Source organism: Dromaius novaehollandiae, chromosome 16 (assembly GCF_036370855.1).
Source record: "Dromaius novaehollandiae isolate bDroNov1 chromosome 16, bDroNov1.hap1, whole genome shotgun sequence".
NCBI lineage: Eukaryota > Metazoa > Chordata > Aves > Casuariiformes > Dromaiidae > Dromaius > Dromaius novaehollandiae.
In genome coordinates this window covers 20216698-20234781 of record NC_088113.1, presented here as the reverse complement: position 1 = coordinate 20234781, position 18084 = coordinate 20216698, and the positions used below count along the sequence as shown (strand labels likewise).

Here is an 18084-nt window from a genome sequence, read left to right as displayed (position 1 = left end):
GGCGCGGTAGGGGAAGTCTGCGAGCCTAAACGGCATCACGTGTCGGCTAGAGTGGCCGGAAGTGGGGTGATGTGGAGGACCGGAAGTTGAGGGGGTGTCATGGCGGTGCCCCAAGAGGAAGGGGGGACCAGGGGGGTGAGTAAGGCGGGCGGCCGGTGGTGGGGACGGCGGTGATGGCCGTGGCGCTGCGCCAGCCCTGAGCGCTTGGGACAGGCTACGGCGCCGTGCGAGCCCGGCTGGCCCGGGCCAGGCACTCTCGCCGCAGGGCGGCGGCCCGCGATAACGCGCCGCTCCGTGTCCCCCGCTGCAGGCGCCGCGTCGGGCCTCCTCCGGGGAAGCAGCAGGACGGTGGGTTTAGCCGCTGGCGGCTGCGCCCGGAGACCCGTTCATCGCTCTAAGTAACCTGCTCGAATGTGTCGTGAGTTCGCCGAAGGGACGCGGTCGGAGCCGCCTGCGCTGTGCTGACGATGGACGAGGAGAGCCTGGAGGCCGCCATCCACAGCTACGGCGCCCAGCTGCAGCAGGTGGAGCGGGCCCTGGGGGCCGGCCTCGACCCCTCGCAGCACGCTGACTTGATTCAGCTGCAGGAAGACCTAAAGCAGCTGATAGAACTGACTGAATCTAGCCTGGTGTCTATTAAAAAGAGCAAACTTCTGGCTACGTTAGATCCGAGCGCATCCTCCTCCTCCCCTGTAGGCCCCCTCGAGCGGGAGGCCAACCTAGACAGTTCCACCCAAGATGAGGAATATGCTGCTTTTAAAGAAGCCATTGCTGAGCTTGGAACTGAGCACAAACCTCCAGCTACTAACGTTGAGCTATCATCAAAGAGAGAGGAACAAACTGATGAGAAAAGTGAATCAAAGTACAGTGAAGAGGAGGAGGAGGAGGAGGAGGAGTCTGACAGAGAGGAGGAGGAGTTGAGTGGGATGAAGGTTAAAGCCCCATACTACAGTTCTTGGGGGACCCTGGAGTACCATAATGCCATGATTGTGGGCACAGAATACTTGGAAGATGGCAGTGCAGGAGTCAGAGTGCTGTATCTCTATCCAACGCACAAGTCTTTGAAGCCGTGTCCATTCTTCTTGGATGACAAATGCAGATTTAAAGAGAACTGTCGGTAAAAAAGAAAGGGGTGGGAGGAAATTTATGGCTTTCTTTTTGCTAAAGGCCTTGTCATGCAAGGGAAGAAAGCTCCTCTGAAAGTGCCACGTTTGGCTTTTGTACCAGGTGGAATTTTGCCAAATATTTTTTTTCTGTTTTTAAACTGTGATATGGTAAACAGTGGCATCGAGCAGTTTGACTGTTCTCTTCAGCTAATGCAGAGGTGAAATGGTAAATCCCGTGGAAGAATGCAGAGATTTTACCCACTCCACTGAGTAGCTACATTAATAATCGATTAAGATGTTTAAAAAAAAAAAAAAAAAAGTTAGTCTGTAGATAGTGCATGCATACAAGTTGCACTGAGAGGTCGTGGAGTCTCCATCTTTGGAGATTTTCAAGACTTAGCTAGAGAAGGCCTTGAGCAACCTGATCTGTCTTTGAAGCTGGTCTTGCTTCGAGCAGGAGTTTGGACTAGAGACCTACATTTCTGTGTGAATTCTGTGAATTCTGCATTTCACAGAATTTAATTCTGTGAAATTTTTTACTGGGCATGTCACTAGCAAGAAGAGCTTAATTCTCTAGGATAGAATGCACTGTCAAATGTCATAAATAATGTCTTTAAGATGAAAACTGAAGAATATCTTGGGTGATTGACATAGCGTGTGATAAAACTTTGATAATTATTGGTGAAGATTCGTCGCTGCTGACAACTGGCTCATATTTTCTTTGATGAGGGAAGGAATTTTTATTTAAACCCTTTCCAAGTGGGACAGATATAATTCTTCTTCCACCATCCCTGGCAGGTTTTCCCATGGGCAAGTGGTGTCTGTGGAAGAGCTTCAGCCATTTCAGGAGCCCAATCTGAGCACTCTGGAGGTGGGCTCGGCTTGCCTAGCAAAACACAGTGATGGAATATGGTACACTGCAAAAATAACTGGTGAGTCTTGTTTTAGTGTGTTTTGTCAGGCTGCTATATGGAGGGTGAACATGGACACTTATGTGACATAAAAAAGTTGACTGTTTTGTTTGATGATGTAAAAAAGTAGACTAGGTTGTTACAGGCCTAAACTGAAAATTTGGAAAGAGCTGAGAAAATATTCTGAGTTTTGTAGGGCTTGGGATGGGAAGAGGTTAGGAAACAGAGCATTAGACAAGAAGGTAACATAGGAGCAGGAGTATGGGAATAAAAAAACTATGTAGACATTAACTGCACTGGTAGGAGAGAGACAGGTATTACAGGAACTTGCATGAATGCTAGAATTGCAATAATCTGCGCTTGTTTAAAGAAAAGCTGAGGGAGCTGGCCCTGCTTGTCAGCTGCTGATACAGGCTCCTCTGTGTCCTGGGCAGGGTGGGGGTTTATTCCCACTTTCCTTCTTTCTTTGGCTATTGCTAGGTCTGAGGGAACATGTTTGCCTTCTCTTTAATTCAATTTCTCAGCAACCTGTCTTTCATTACTTTTATAAATATGTCTCTAAGTATGAACACAGGCACTGTGGAAATAGCTCTTCACTGCAGCGAATACTTCTCCCTTCTAGACAGAAATCTCAAGCAAAAAAAATCCAGAGTTTTTCTTTAAACACATGTTCCTTGGGCCTTCATCTTCTCCCACTGAAGCTAACTGTGCTGTAGAAAGCCCTCTGCCAGCTGCACATTGTGCACTTGAACTCCTGTCCATTGCTTTTCCTTCCGTAGACATCGACAGTGGCTACTACACTGTGAAGTTTGATTCCCTTCTGCTGAAGGAAGCTGTTGTAGAAGGAGACGGTATCATTCCCCCGTTACGAAGCGAAGATGGCGCCTCCTCTGCTGAATCTGATGAAGATAGCGTTGATGATTCTGGCTACGCTAAAGGTAGAGAGTGGGGAGGACCTGCGCAAAAACGGCCTGTGAGCTAGGCTTGCCCTCCTCTCTGGGACCTACTGAATTACTCTCCTGGCTTGCAGCTTTCATCACAGGCGTATCGTGTCTGATGAAAGAGGAGATAATCTCTTTATGTGTTGCTGAAAGATAACAGAGAACACTAAGTATCTGTTATGTTACAATTGCTAACTACAATCTTGGTTTCATGCAAATTACTCTACTAGGCTAATGAAAGCTGGGGGTTTCCATGAGAACTCCGAACAAATGAAAATAGAGGGTGTACTTTACGGGTAGGTTCCAAGCTGTGAGTGTGTGGCTTTCTTTTATGTGACTGACTGAGTTGAGCTAATAAATAAATAAATCAGAAGGCTTCCTAGTCTCTCTGAGAGCTTCATGTAACTCCATGATACTGGAATACAAGATCCCAGGAATTGCAAGTGTTTGGTCCTCCCAGTGCTTTGGGGGAGTAGGAGTAACAGCCCTGCCCTGTTTTACTGTCGAAAGCTGACACAGAAGGAGCCCAAGTAACTTAACTTTAAGATTACACAGGCAACACCCTCCTTGTGCTAGTGCCCCAGTTACTTCACAGGGACAAAGCTGTGTCCTAGAGCTCTTTAAATTTGTTCCAATTGAGATTATTGGATGCTAATAATACAAAATTAGCGTAGCGGCTTAGAGGAGCCTCATACAAGAGAATTGAGGTGGAGGTGCGGAATGATACTTGCAGTAGACTCAGTGCCAAATTCTACTCTGGTGGTGTATGTCACTGTCTGTGATCATCCCAGGAGTAAGGCAGAGAAGCATAAAAACTTCTGGATTGTTCTCCCTGGAACTATAAGATTATATGTGCAGTCAATCCCTGCCTAGTGCGGGGTTTTCGTGTTGTGTGGGCCTCCCCTACCCTCAGCTGAAGGTTTCACGTAGCAGTTTTGTTTGCCTTTCACTGATCTGTCTCTTCTGTGCCACAGTGATAGATTCAGCCATCCCAGAGAACGGGGAATGGACTCCAGCTTGCAGTTCCTCTTTCGGTGGCTGGGAAGCCCATACTCGTGGAATTGGCTCCAAACTGCTTGCTCAGATGGGATATGAATTTGGAAAAGGTAAGGGGAGAAGATGATCCCAGGGGTGTGAGGGCTTGAGTTTATTTGCCTGCCTCGTAACCTTAGTCTTATGATGGATCCCAGGGGCTGGTTACAAAGAGCAAGATTTTGCATGAGGCTAAAACTCCTTTGCTGAAGGGCCTGTTAGATAAGGCTCAGACTGTGATGAATCATGCCTGTGTGGAAGTGTTAAAAAGTGAGAAGGGATATTTCATCTAAGTACAGGCACATGTATACACCAGTACCTGTATGGTAATAGCAAAAATTAGAGGCATTTAGAACCACGGTCAAGCTCACGATTAAAGCTGCGAGAACTGTTGTATGAGATGTTCAAAGGCTTTAGACAGAAGAGAGCTGATCTATGAAGCTTCTGATGTCTGTGTTAAAGCATCTTCTGGCTCTAGACACAGACTGCAAAGCCTGCTGAACTAGCTTCTCGCTATACAAATTGTACTGAGCCTTGGGGGTTTTAGGAGACTAGTCTGCTACTTGCGTTTGTCTCTAGTTCTTCTGGAGAAACCAAACCAGTTTTAAGGAGAACCTGGTTTAGGTAGCTGAGAATGTGAAGCTGAACCTAGTTTCATAGAAATTAGCCTGACGGATGGCCGTGGGCTTTTTATCACTTATCTTCTGCTGCAGAAGCCTCCTGTCATAGCATCCATCACAAATGTCTGTGGCCCTTGCTGCCCCCCTTGACTTTGATGGTAGTCACGACTTTGTACCTCAAAAGCTTGTTCTAAGCTTGTCAGTCGCAGTTTGTGGCGAGAGGTGACTGGGGAAGGCAGTGTCCCTGTGGTAGTGGCTTGGTGCCTCTCCTCACGGCTTCTCCCCCTCAGGTTTAGGGAAGAATTCTGAGGGACGCGTGGAGCCGGTGCAGGCCGTAGTGCTTCCTCGAGGGAAGTCCCTTGACCAGTGTGCTGAGGTGCTTCAGAAGAAGAAACAGGGGAAGCTGGACCCAGGCAAACCAAGAAAATGCCAAGGAAAGGGAAACAGTGCTGGCCGGTCCCCTGCGGGCAGCCGTAAGCCTTCCCGCAATGTGTTTGACTTTTTGAATGAGAAACTGCGGGGGAAGAGCACTGGAGAGAAGGCTGGAGGGACAGCGTTGCCGCAGAGGAACAGCAAAGAGATCTACCATGCTAGCAAGAGCACCAAGAAGGCCCTGAGCGTCCGCCTCTTCCAGACAATGGAAAAGATTGAACAAACGCAGAAGGATATCAGAGGAATCCAGCAGGCCTTGGCACGCAACATTGGACGGTAGGAAAAAGTCCTCCTTGGGGCTACAGGATGAACTGATCATTCTTGGCCCTTCTGGGAAGGGAGGGGCTTCAAATCGGGTGGCGCAGGAACAGATGAAACACATTTGGATGGGACGTAAGGGGAGGTAGAGGACAGAGCCTTTAATGTGCTCTTCAGACCAGCTCGGTCATGAGCATATTTGTCTGGGGTCCCTTGGGTGGAATTCGAGATGCGGGAGAGAGGAGCTTTTTGAGGAAAAGTACTGGAGTCCTTTCTTTCCCACGCCCACCTCCACAGTGTTTCTGTTGAGCGTCACAGGAAGATCTGTACATTTTGCAACTCAGGTTGTGCTGAGCATCAGGTACTTCCTGGCTTTCAGCACTTGCGCTAATCCCATAGGAAAGGGGGTCCCCTCCCAGGATGATGGCAGACCTTTGCTCTTGGCCTGCAGGATGATATTTTTTTAACGCCTTTTGCTTTCAGGCACAGCGTTGCTACAGCTCAGCTGGAGGAGAAACTGGCTAATGCTCACAAGCAGCTGGGGCAGCTGCAGGCCCAGGAAGCCAGTCTGCAGCGGGAGCAGAAGAAAGCAGACACACACAAAAAAATGACTGAGTTCTAGTCTCTCTGAGGAAGGCGTTGGACTGCAGCGGTCGTCCTTCTAGGCAGGCCCCGCGCTCAGCCTCAGAGCCTGGGTGAGCCATCCCACTCCTCTGGACCTCAGTCTGTCCAGCTTGAAAACTGGGCTGAAAAGCAGCAGTTTCCAAAACTAGATGCTACTGAGCTGAGCTCTGCTGGGACGGGGAAGAGTATATGTCTGTCTAGCCCTGAAAGCATTCAGTAAGCCTAAGCCTTGTATAAGGACTGGCTGCAAGAAATACGATTCCCTGCTCTCCTGCGCACGTCTTTCCTCTGTTATCACTGTGGTAGTGCCTCCATTCAGTCTGTAGTCGCTTGGGTGGTAACGTTGCTGGCTGTGCACCAGCCGAGGAGGGGCTTTGAAAGCCCCACATCCTGCCATCAACTGTGGCTTGTCTCCGCAGCAGCCAACTGAACGCCTGCAAGTGGGGGCAGGGTCCCAGGCACGTTCCGGCAGAGCAGAAAGGGCAGGTACTAGTGCCGGGTGACAAAAGCAACGGCAGATTGCTTCAACGGCTCTCTCCCGTCCGTTCTGTGCTAGGGGATTTATGTGGGATCTTAGTTAGGTTGAGAGTAGTTACTTGCAGTCCTGGTATAACGAATAGACAGAAAACTGGCAGCGTGGAGGTGGGTACGAGCAGTCTCAAGCAACGTATTTCTTCAGTCAGACTGTAAGAGTATCCCTAGGCCATGTTATGGCCAAACCCATTGATTTGGCATAGAAAGTTGCATCATTCCACAAGCAACATGCCAAAACTGGGGGAATAAGACGGAAGAGTAACAGAGTCTCAGCTTCTAGCTAGGAACAACTCTGTGGGGAACCTTATGCTTCTGCCATCATTACTTGAGTTTTTCTGTCCTAGGTGGCTCGTTGAACACGGGTTCCTTTTAGATTAAAAAACCCTCAGGACCCAATCCTGGGTCCGAATGGGCCTTGGATGAGTACAAAGCTCAGGAGGTCTGTGCTGAGCACGCAGCCCTGCCGGTGGAAGAGCTTCAGGCTACGCTGGAGGCCGGCCAAGCAAGCAAAACGCCCTTCCCTGCAGCATGAACAGTCCTCAGACAGGAAGGATAACTTCTCCCCTAGGTTATGTGCTGCGTTGGTGGCAGCCAGCCTTTGCCCCAGAGGAGATGGTGGTTCCATCAGACTCTGTTTCTGGTGGGACTTGTTTTTGTTAGAAATTTCACTATTTTCAGTATCTTAAGGATACTGAATGCATTTTTTTCCTTAAGTTAAAAAAAAATCAGATCCCTTTTATTCTGTGAATCATTTTTCTAATGAAGAGTTTTGCTCTTTTCATGCTACTCTTTTTATCTATTTCTAAGAAAATTAAAAAAGTTGTTACTCTGGGCAGGGCTTCCCCTTCTTACAAGGGCCAAGCCTGTCTGATTCACTGCTGAGCTAATCAGAAAATCTAAGGCTGAAGGAGATACGATCAGGGTTGTTAAGTCATGTGTGATTTAGCATTACTGCAGACAGCTCAGAAACCACAGAGCAACAGTGAAATGAAGCAAGAAGAGAAATGTCTTCAAGAAATCTGTTATAGTGACTCTTTCCTCCTGGAAAGCACTTGGATTCTGCTGTGTTGGGCACCGAAGTTCCAGCTTCACGGCAGATGTAGAAGGTGACGTGGACTGCCTTGAGCGTATCAGCATCCATCGGTTTCTAACTAAACTGGCCATACCCTTTTCATTGTTCTGAATTCATGTTCTCCACGCACTGGGTTTAGCTCGAGGGTTTAACAATGGTTGTTCAGTGCCCTTCCCTCCCCAATGACTGTTTCCCATGCTCGAGTGTTGAGTGATGACAGGGATTAACGTGCCCAACTTAGCATGGGTGCTTGCTGAAGTGACCCATGGCTGGTGAGCCGAGCTGGGCAGAGAAATTTTTTAGCTTTGCTTTGTGTTCTCACACTACTTTACATGTCTTTTTTTACTTTGTAATACTTGGGCGTATTAGTCCTGTGTCCTGGCTAAGTTGCATTTTGACCCCTCCTCGAAACTCCCACAGCTTCGGTTGTCAGACTTCCTGTTCAAGTGGCTGCTGCATCCCGCCCAAGACAGTTTATGTCCCTGGTGAATAAAGTCTTTTTTTCTCTATTTTGGAAAGGCACCGATCATTTGAGAGGTAATGATTGTGTGGGGCAGCCCATTCTTTCGGCTAGACCGCTGGCACCGAAAGCAGCTCTGCCAGAAGGGGAAAGGCAGAGGGTGCTGTTGTGTGCCGGGCGCCTGCGGAGCCTGTTTGCAGCGCTGCCTGCGCAGCCAAGGCGGGGAGAAACCCAGCCTACAACTGGGTGAAGCAGCCACCTCTGCGGGCCAGGAAGTGAGCTGTGGTATCACGCTGCATGGTATCAGCTCAGAGCCGTCTGCTCTACATCAGCCGAAGGAAGAGCGGGAGAGCTCAGATCACGATGTTTGAAATGCCCTGGAGCCCCTAATTAGGAATAACTGCCGGATAAAAGAAGCTAAATTCTCCAGATTGATTGGCAAGGAAGAGATTATGGTTGGATTGCTGTTCTTCATGCTTGCTGGCTTTTGAGTTTCTGCAAAGTAAGTGGTGTTTGCTTTCTTGTCTGGCAAACTTGGGTATATTCGGCTAACCTAGGGGTTGAAAAATACTTAAATGTTCCATAGAGAGATGTTGTTGTGGCTAGCTGGACTGGAAAGGCAGGATTCCTTCTCTTTAGCACTTCAGTGTCGAAGCATCAGCCGGATTATTTAACAAACTTTCAGTCAGCAGCAAGGAGGTCTGTAAGCACGGTGCAATTTAATGGTTGGTCACCCTAGAAGCACCCGGGCTGAGAAAGGAGGAAAAGGCACTTGAGCTTGGCTGGGATCCCGTGGCTTGAACCTAGAAATTGAGTGGGAACTGATTACTTTCTTGGTGAATTAATTGTTGAGTTCAGAGGTGTGGGACACTGTTCTGTCACCCCACCCAAAAAAAAAAAAGTGATCTGGGGGAACTAGGTTTTTTGCTCACATGTGAAACGGCTCCTGTAGAAATGCTGAAGTGCTGACCGCCGTGGGGAGTCTCTGGAGGCTCGAGAGTGTGGTCTTTGAAACACTGCCTTTTGGAGACCTGAAATTGCGATTAACTACCGATTTTGTGGCAAGGAAAACCGCTGTGGTAGGCAGGCGATTCTGGGGGGAAAAAAACATGTTTCCTTAATGCCCTTATTCCGTATTTTGGAATCTGGCTTCCTATAAATGCAGCACTGAGGTCTCATCAGACCTTGTGTCATGCTGTGGCTCATCTCTGCAAAAAAACCTGTCCTGCCGTTTCTCAGCTAGTGCTCAGGAGTGCGTTTGTTTGCCAAGTGACTCTGTTCAGAGCAAATACGGAAGGACACAAATTAAAAAATGCTGAAACAATTTCAGCCTCAACCAAAGCCACATGGTATGAACAGAAGAGTCACTTGTAGTCTTGAAACCCTAAGGTAAGTTTTCTATAAAGGCCGGTCCAGCATGTGAGTAGCAATCAGGACTGTAATTAGAAGCATTGTGCATCCAAGTTTTGTGACATTTGGGACTGACCTTCAGAAATGCATTTGGTCCTGTATAAATTAAACAACTCAGTAGGAGTTTAACCATGAAACCTGTCCCTTCGAAGCCTACCTTGCTCCTGCTGCTGAAACGCAAGCGTAGTGAAGGAGATCTTCTGCCTGCTCCATGTTGGAAATATTTTTAAGATTTAGTGGTTACGTCCCATGATTTAGGGCAGATTAAACGTTGTGGATGCAACTGCTATGGGGCTTTTGCTTTTTGCGATTGGGGGGGGAAAAAAAAGGCTACTTTTCCTTCTCAAGACTTTTTTTTCAGTAGGACTCCCCAGGGTGCCTGGGCCGACTGCGGCCTTGTTCACAATTGCTGATGACAAGCAACTTGTCGTGTTTGTCCCGCTTCCCTGCAAACATGTTTTTAGTAGTTTCATGGATTTTTTTTTTCTCGTTACCCTGCACTGAATATTGTGTGCCAATTTATCTGTTTAGATGAATTGCAAACCAGGCAGAATCACTAGTGGCAGAACTTAATTTTACAGTGGATTTTAATTTTATTATCCTGAAGCCTAGCTGAGAAATTTGAGCCTTTTGTTAGACGGGTTTTTGAAGCCGCAGCAAGCTCGTCGCCCGACCCGCGGAGCAGCGAGGCGGCTGTGCTCGCGATGCTGGTGCTCGGGCACCGCGAAATGGAGCTGCTCCCTCCCCGGCGCGCCGGGGTTGTGGGCGTTCGCGCCGTGCACCACCGTAACTGCCGTCGTCTTCAAAGCCACCTCGGCTCACGAAGGCAGCGCGGCGCGAAATGCCGCCTGCGGAGCCTCCTGCCCCGGAGGAGAGCCCCAGGGCTCGGGGTCGACAGCGTCGCTGGCAGGAAGCTCGTTTGCAGGTTTCACAAAGTCTGTTTAAAACTCGGTCTTGTAAAGCCCTGTCACCTGACTTAGCTAAACCGGCTCGGTCTTATCTGAGCGAGTCTGAGCAAATTCAGTCACACACTGGATTTTCAAGTGTCAGTCTCTCAAATTCATGGTTCTCAGACAGACGAAGCGTTTTCTTTGCCTACCCGAAACTCTCTGAAAGGTTGGAGCTTACATGTCAGGCGGGAGAACTGGCCCTTCCTGGGGCTTAAGCAGTCATTTCTTACCCATGGCACTACATCAGTGCTAATGGTTTCATTTGCCCTGGCTGGTCTCAGGGCCCCTCTTTGCCTGTGAGACCGAGTGGAGCTGATGCAGCCGCAGCTGATCCAGCCGTAGCTGAAGCTGGATACGCTGCCGAGTGCGCGCCGAGCGCTTCCGGAGGTGGAAAATCCAGGCAGGACCACTGCCCTGCTGCCCAACATGGAGCATCAGCAAAGCAGGTCACAGGAACTTCTCCGTATTAATTCCAACGTAGCAAGTCTCATTCTCGAACCTTAGAAATTTGGGGGTAGAAAATCCGCGCCCTGGGGCAAAACCATCCCGGGGGTGCTGACCTCAGCGGGAAAAGCTCGTGCTTCCGTTTCGGTTTGACACCGGCTGGAAGCTGCTGTGTCTTGTTATCGCTTTGTCTGCTGAACTGCAGAGCCAGGTCTTCGCTTCTGCCCTGAACACAGCTGCTCTGGCAGCCTGTGGTCCCGCCACTCTAATAAGCTAGACAAGTTAAGCGAGGACTGTCTAAAACTGCTTGTGTTGTGGGTAATCCATATAATTAAGGTATGCCCAGACGGAAAAGCAGGGCTGCCTAATTAAAGCGTTGCTGAAGAGAACCTGGTTCCCTTCCCAGCTCTGATCTAAGCCAGCCTGTCCAGCCGGGTTAGTCCCTTAAACCCGTCTCAGTTTCCACAGCGAAATAATTGCTCTCTGGGGGTTAAAGCGTCAGTCGGTGAAGTCCCCCAAGCGTGGGAAGCTCTCAGATAAAACCGAGCTGCAGGTGGGCAGAGCCCGGCCGGTTATTTGGGTGAAGATGCGCCAAGAGTGACGCGAGATGCGCTGGGCAGAGGAGCGAGACAGGTCCCTTGATGGATCCAAGCTCCCCTCGCCCTGGTCCTTCCCGCTCGCGATGCTGCGGCTCGGAGGACGAGGCACCCGGCCGGGAGGCGCCGCATTTGCGTCTTGGCGTTGGTCCCTGCTCGGAGGGCAGCGACTCTGCGTATGCAAAGGAGGTTCATCAACCGGAGCTGGCGCAAGGGAAGTCCCCGCTTTGCCTGGCTGGGCCCCAGTTTAGCATGCGAGGTTTTACTCCAGTGTTTGCCGGGCTGCAGACCACCGTGGTCTCTCCTTTGCTGGCTGTGCAGGCCCAGGGAAGGCTTTGGGCCAAGGCGTTTCCCAAACGCTGGCGCGCTGATGTCTAGTAACACGCCAGCCTTCTCGGGGAGTAGCGTCCGAGCAGCTGAGCGCTGCCCTTGAGGCTCGCACGGAGCCGGGAGCAGCTGCTGCTGCCCTCCGCGCTGGGTCCGGGCTCCACGGCACCCGCGCTCCTCTGCTGCGCTCGCCCTGGGCTTCCTGCCGGCTCCGAGCACCCGTGCTGGCTCCGTGCACCCGTGCCACCTCAATGTGCCCACGCCGGCTCCAAGCACCTGTGCCAGCTCCGTGCACCCATGCACGCTGCTGCAGGCAGGAACTGGTGCTCCCACTCTGCCGACGGGGCCAGGACCATTAAAAAAAGGGCCCCGAAGTGGTTGCTGAGGCTCGTCTAGCGAGGGAGGAGGCTGGGGAGGCGGCTGGAGGCAGCTGCCTTCTCCTGCGGCCAACGAGGAGAGACGGGGGGGTCTGGTTTCCTCTTAAACGCAGCTCCCAGCCCCGGCAGCCCCCAAGGGGCAGGTTTGGGGAGGGACAGGGCGCAGCGGGTGCGTGCTGCGGCTTCGTACACGTCTCCTACACCTCCTTCTGCAGCCGCTCCGGCTGCGGGGCCGGGCTGCCTGGTCCGACCATCCTCACGCTGCGTCCCGGCGGAGCCCGGCCCCTCGGCTGCCCTCTCCCACACAAGGCAGCCTCCGTCCTTGGAAAACTGCGGGAAAAGCCATGGGAGAGCAAGAGAGGAGGTTCGGGCAAGGGGCGGCTTCTGCTTTCCGCAAAGCGGCTGGCCGGGGTGGCATGGGACCAGTGGGTCCCGCGCGCACGGAGACCGCCGGGATGAGCCGGAGCCGCTGGGAGCAGCGATGCCGCTAGCAGGGAAGGAGCCTGTTAACCGGAGTTTGGCATCCTCTAACCTGGTCCCTCCGGCTGCCCTGGCACCGGGAGGCTTCGTCCTGGATGTGAAGCCGAGCGCGGGCGAGCCTGCGCCGTTCGGGTTATTCCGGAGAGAGCCTGGCTCCTCCTCGGGGAGGAAGGGGCTGCTCCTCGGGCAGCTCGGGGCCGGCGGGCGGGAGCCCCTCGGGGCCCTTCCTCGCTCCGGGGCGGCCGCCCGGCTCCCGGGGCTGCTGGAGCCGCGTTGCCCCTGCCGGGGCCGAACGCCTTGGCTGGGAGCCCACAGCCACGCGGCCGCTCCTGCTGCACCGCGGTTGGTGGCACAGAGGTCAGTGGCACAGCGGTGGTGGCATGGCAGGGGGTTGCACAGTGGTCGGTGGCACGGCAGTGGGTGGCATGGTGGCAGTGGCACAGCGGTGGTGGCATGGCAGGGGGTTGCACAGTGGTCGGTGGCACGGCAGTGGGTGGCATGGTGGCGATAGCATGGCAGTGGGTTGCATGGCAGTGATGGCATGGCAGTGGGTGGCACGATGGCGATGGCACGGTGGTGGGTGGCACAGCAGGGATGGCATAGCAGTGGGTTACATGGTGGTGGTGGCATGGCAGTGGGTGGCACGGTGGTTGGTTGCATGGTGGTGGGTGGCCCGGTGGGTTGCCCCACCACCCAGATCCGGCGCCTGGGGGAGGCCGTTGGGGTGCTCGTCCCTGGGGCCGGGAAGGACTCGCTCCCCCGCACCCGGGAGCAGGGCCGAAAGCAGCTTGGCTTTCCCGGGATGCGGGACACCCCGCGGCTGCGGTCTGGCCCTCCCAGCTGCCCCGCATGGCACGTCGGCAGCTGAGCCGGAGCCAGAGCCGGGCCGATAACGGCGGGGCCGCGGGGCCGAGCGGGGCGTCGTGCCGCCGGCGCGGGAGGCCGGGCAGCCGTTAAGGACTAACGGGGCGCCGGGTGCCGGCTCGCGCCTCCGAGCCGCCCCGGAGCCCGACCTCCTCCTCTCTCCGCAGGGCTCGGCGGCGGCGCGGGAAGCGGCCGCCCATGGCGGCGGTGCGGGGCGAGGGGCTGCCGGGGCCCCCGCTGCTGCCGGCCGTCGCCCCCCTGGCCCTGCTCGGCGGCCTGGTCTACCTGGGCGCCCTGTGCGCTGCCTGCAGACGGTACGAGCCCCCCCGTTGCCCCCCGCTCAGCCCGGCGGGACAAGGCACTGCCTCCTGCCCCACTCAGCCCCCAGGGGACCCTGCATCCGGGGACATGGAGCATCCCACCGGGGTGGTGCGGAGCATCCCACTGGGGTCATGGAGCATCCCACCAGGATGGCACAGAGCATCCCACTGGGGTCATGGAGCATCCCGCCAGGGGCACGGAGCATCCCACCGGGGTGTGGAGCATCCCACCGGGGTGGCGTGGAGCATCCCAATGGGGTCATGGAGCATCCCACTGGGGTGGTGCGGAGCATCCCACCGGGAGCACGGAGCATCCCATCAGGGTGGCACAGAGCATCCCACCGGGGTGGTGTGGAGCATCTCACGGGGGTGGCGCAGAGCATCCCACCAGGGGCACGGAGCATCCCGCCGGGGTTGTGCGGTCCATCCCACCAGGGCGGTACGGTGCATCCCGCTGGGGGCATGGAGCATCCCACCGGGGCAGTGCGATTTATCCCGCCAAGGCGGTATGGAGCATCCCACCAGGGCGGTGTGGAGCATCCCGCTGGGGGCACAGAGCACCCCACCGGGGTGGCGTGGAGCATCCCACCGGGGTGGCGTGGAGCATCCCGCCAGGGCGGTGTGGAGCATCCCGCCAGGGGCACGGAGCATCCCGCCAGGGCAGCACGGGACCCACCAGGGAGCCCGGTGCCGGCTCGGAGGGTCCCGGCGTGGCCGGCCCCGGCTCAGCCCCGCGTCTCCTCGCAGCAGGGGCCGGAAGAAGACGGTGCCGGCGGACGGGGTGAAGCTGGCGGAGCAGGTAAGCGGGCGGCGGGGGGGCGGCGCGGCCCGGCTGCCGGCGGGTGCCTCAGGGCCGCGGTCCCCCCGGCAGGTGCCACCGAGGCCCGCGCCGCCCCGCTCGCTCAGCAGGTCCGACACGCGGCTGCACGAGCTCTGCCGGCTGAAGCCCGCCGACGAGGGTGAGCCGCCGCGCCGGGGAGGGGGGGGCCGCGCCGCCGGGCCCCCCCCGACCCTGCCCTCTCCCGCAGGAGCCCCGAGGCCGGTCAGCGTGGACTCGCCCTTGGCGCCGGGCGGCGGAGGGGCCTCGCCGTGGGGCTCCGGCGGCCTCCCGCGCCGCGAGCTGCCGCGCGTGCCAGCGCCCGAGCAGACCTACTCCAACCTGCCGCCCGCCCCGCCGCGCCGCCCCCGCGGCCCCCGCGAGCCCGAGGAGCCGGCGGCCCCGTCCCCGGCCGCCTCCGCCGACTACGCCTGCGTGCGCAAGGCCAGGAGGCCGGAACCGGGCGACGGCGCCCGGAGGGAGCCCGCAGGCCTGAGGCCGGGTGATGGGCACGGCTCGCCCCCGCCCGCCCTCCCGCCGCAGGTGGAAGACATGTACTCGACGGTCTGCAAAGGCGCCCGGAGGAAGCCGCAGGACGCGGCCGGGCCCCCGCGGGCCGTGGGGCAGCCGGGCCCCCGCTGGCCCCGCTGCCCGGAGCCGGCGGCCGCCCTCGAGCCCTGCTACGAGACCCTGGGCCGCGGCGGCTGGCCCAGCCCGGCCCGTGGCCCCGAGCCCCACTACGAGGCCGTGGGTGGTGGGTGGGGGCAGCCCCGCGGCCCTGAGCCCCTCTACGAGAGCGTGGGCGATGCGTGGGACAGCCGGGGGCCCCGCAGCCCCCCCGGCGCGGCGCCCAACGGCCTGGAGGTGTACGTCACCAACCTCTAGCGCCCGCGCCCGCCCCTTCCCCCCGTGCATTTTTTGCATCCTTTTTCTTTAATTATTTTTTTAAGCCGCTTCGGGCCGCCCGGCGTCGGAGAGCTCGGCTGCAAGGGGAGGACGCTGCCGCTCCTCTCCCCCGCGGCCCCTCCGTCCCCGGCTCAGCGCCGCGGCTCGGCCTTCGGCTCTGCCCCCCCGGAGCGGGAATTCGGCGTGGGAAAGCGGGGCAGGCGAAGGGCTGCCCGGCATCGCCCGGAGCGCTGGGGGATGTGCTGCGCGATGCCCCTCGTCCGCGTCGCTGTGCGGGAGCTGAGCAGCGGAGGGGGACGCGGGGCCGGGGGGGTCCCAACGGGAGGGTTGGGGTCGCGGGGGCGGAGAGGCCTGGGGGCGGCCTGGCCCCTGCTTCCCGGTCCCGCTCCCGGAGCCGGGGTGCTGGCTCGGGCGGGATCCGGGCGCTCCTCGTCACCGTTCCCACAAGGGGGAGCGAGCGGGAGCCCAGCGCCGCCGTGCAGAGCCGCACGCTGTGCAGGTCCGTCCCTGTATGGACCGGCACGCTGCATGGAGCTGCACGGAGCGGCACGCTCTGCGGGTCTGCATACTGTATGGATCTGTCCCCATATGGCCCAGCACGCTGCATGGAGCTGCACGCTGTGCAGATCTGCATACTGTATGGATCTGTCCCCGTATGGCCCAGCACGCTGCACGGAGCTGCACGCTGTGCGGGTCTGCATGCTGTGCAGATCTGTCCCCATATGGACCGGCACACTGCACGGAGCTGCACGCTGTGCGGGTCTGCATGCTGTACGGATCTGTCCCCATGCAGAGCTGCCCCTGTGCAGAGCCGCACGCTGCAGGGCTCTGTCCCCGTACGGACCGGCACGCTGCATGGACGTGTCCCACACAGCGTATGGACCGGTGCCCCGTGCGGCTCTGCGCGGCCCGTGGCTCCGCACCGTACGGCTCTGCACGCGGCGCGGCTCTGCAGCCCCCCGTACGCCTCCGCGCCCTGTATGAGCCCACAGCCCCTATGGCTCTGCAACCCGCACGGCTCTGCCCCCCGCTACGGCTCCATACCTCTCCGCACCCCCTATGGCCCCATACCCCTATGGCTCTGCACCCCTATGGCCAGCAGCGGCCGGGCAGCCCATGCCGGAGTCTGGCCCGCGAGGGTGGGCTGGGACCCCGCGTGCCAGGGCCCCACGGTGCCGGGACCCCACAGTGCCGGGACCCCACGGTGCCTGGACCCCACGGTGCCGGGACCCCACGGTGCTGGGACCCCGCGGTGCTGGGACCCCGCGTGCCAAGGCCACGGGCTGCCGGCCGGGAGGGCTGGCGGGGACAGGCTGCCCGGCAGCACCGTTGGTTGTCCGCGAGCCGGTGCTTTGCCGCGGGCAGGCAGATCCCCGCTGCGCCCACCGCGGTTCCCCCGCCCGAGGAAGGCCTCCCCGCACCGTGCTCGGGGCACCCAGCCCCAGATCGGGGTGCACGGTGGGGACGGCCACCTCGGCAAGGCTGCCGGCTCCATAGTCAAACCCCCGGGGCCACGGGCTCGCAGCCAGCGAGGGCACCCGGGCTGCAGCGGGCATCTCCCGGCGAGCGGCAGGAGCTGGGAGAGCCGCCCGCGATGCAGGACCTGAGACATGTTGCAGCATGGGACCTGGGCCACCCGCGATGCAGGACCTGAGACATGTTGCAGCATGGGACCTGGGCCACCCACGATGCAGGACCCGAGACGTTGCAGCATGGGACCTGGGCCATGCTGCAGAGCAGAACCTGGGCCACCCAGCGATGCAGGACCTGGGCCATGCTGCAGTGTGGGACCTGGGCCACCCCACGATGCAGGACCTGGGCCACCCAGCGATGCAGGACCTGGGCCATGCTGCAGTGTGGGACCTGGGCCACCCCACGATGCAGGACCTGGGCCACCCAGTGATGCAGGACCTGGGCCACCCCACGATGCAGGACCTGGGCCACCCAGTGATGCAGGACCTGGGCCACCCTACAATGCAGGACCTGGGCCACCCCGCGATGCAGGACCTGGGCCACCCAGTGATGCAGGAGCCGGGCCACCACGCGATGCAAGACCTGGGCCATGCTTCAGCGTGGGACCTGGGCCACGCCGCGATGCAGGACCTGGGCTGTGCTGCAGAGCAGGACCCGGGCCACCCCGCGATGCAGGACCTGGGCCACCCAGCGATGCAGGAGCCGAGACATGCTGCAGCTTGGGACCTGGGCCACCCTGCGATGTGGGAACCAGGCTGCGCTGCAAGGGAGGAGCTGGGCCACCCCAGACGTGGGACCGGGGCCACCCCGCAGCCCCACCGCGGCGCGTGAGGGGGCCCTGGGCCTCGTGCGGCGGGCTGGTGGCCCACAGAGCTCTTGTGCAACGCCGGGAAACGATGTTCACGGGAGTTGCATAATATTTAAATTGATTAAAGACGCCAGGTCAGCATTTCAGCGTTAAAGATTAAACGGGATTGGGGGGGGGGGAGGACAGCTGCCAGCCAACACCCAGGTCTCCGTGCGATAAAGCCTAGACTTGTTAGTCCGATAATAATTCCGAGGGGGGAGGAGAGGCGTTGCTGCTGCAGCCAATGGTGACCTGCTCCATCATTAACTCCTTTTGGGCCGCG

At 57.4% G+C, this 18084-nt stretch overlaps 2 protein-coding genes across 4 annotated transcripts; both read left to right on the top strand.

The window, feature by feature from the left end:
* Nucleotides 1–41: 41 nt before the first annotated feature.
* Nucleotides 42–8039, top strand: ZGPAT (zinc finger CCCH-type and G-patch domain containing). Its single transcript, XM_026116062.2, has 7 exons — nucleotides 42–135; nucleotides 311–1117; nucleotides 1905–2038; nucleotides 2797–2955; nucleotides 3933–4064; nucleotides 4901–5318; nucleotides 5784–8039. The coding sequence occupies exons 2-7, from the start codon at nucleotides 468–470 to the stop codon at nucleotides 5920–5922; spliced, it is 1632 nt and encodes a 543-aa protein (XP_025971847.2). The 5' UTR covers nucleotides 42–135; nucleotides 311–467; the 3' UTR covers nucleotides 5923–8039.
* Nucleotides 8040–8131: 92 nt separating this feature from the next.
* LIME1 (Lck interacting transmembrane adaptor 1) lies at nucleotides 8132–17903 on the top strand. Of its 3 annotated transcripts, none has more exons than XM_064521661.1 (5): nucleotides 8132–8492; nucleotides 13606–13752; nucleotides 14506–14557; nucleotides 14630–14717; nucleotides 14787–17903. In XM_064521661.1, exons 2-5 carry the CDS (start codon nucleotides 13637–13639, stop codon nucleotides 15458–15460), a joined length of 930 nt encoding a protein of 309 aa, XP_064377731.1. In that variant the 5' UTR covers nucleotides 8132–8492; nucleotides 13606–13636; the 3' UTR covers nucleotides 15461–17903. The 3 variants fall into 3 exon arrangements, with proteins under 3 accessions (XP_064377731.1, XP_064377730.1, XP_064377729.1); XM_064521660.1 differs by lacking the exon at nucleotides 8132–8492 and adding an exon at nucleotides 12021–12931 and having other exon boundaries at nucleotides 14509–14557; XM_064521659.1 differs by lacking the exon at nucleotides 8132–8492 and adding an exon at nucleotides 12021–12931.
* Nucleotides 17904–18084: the final 181 nt, after the last annotated feature.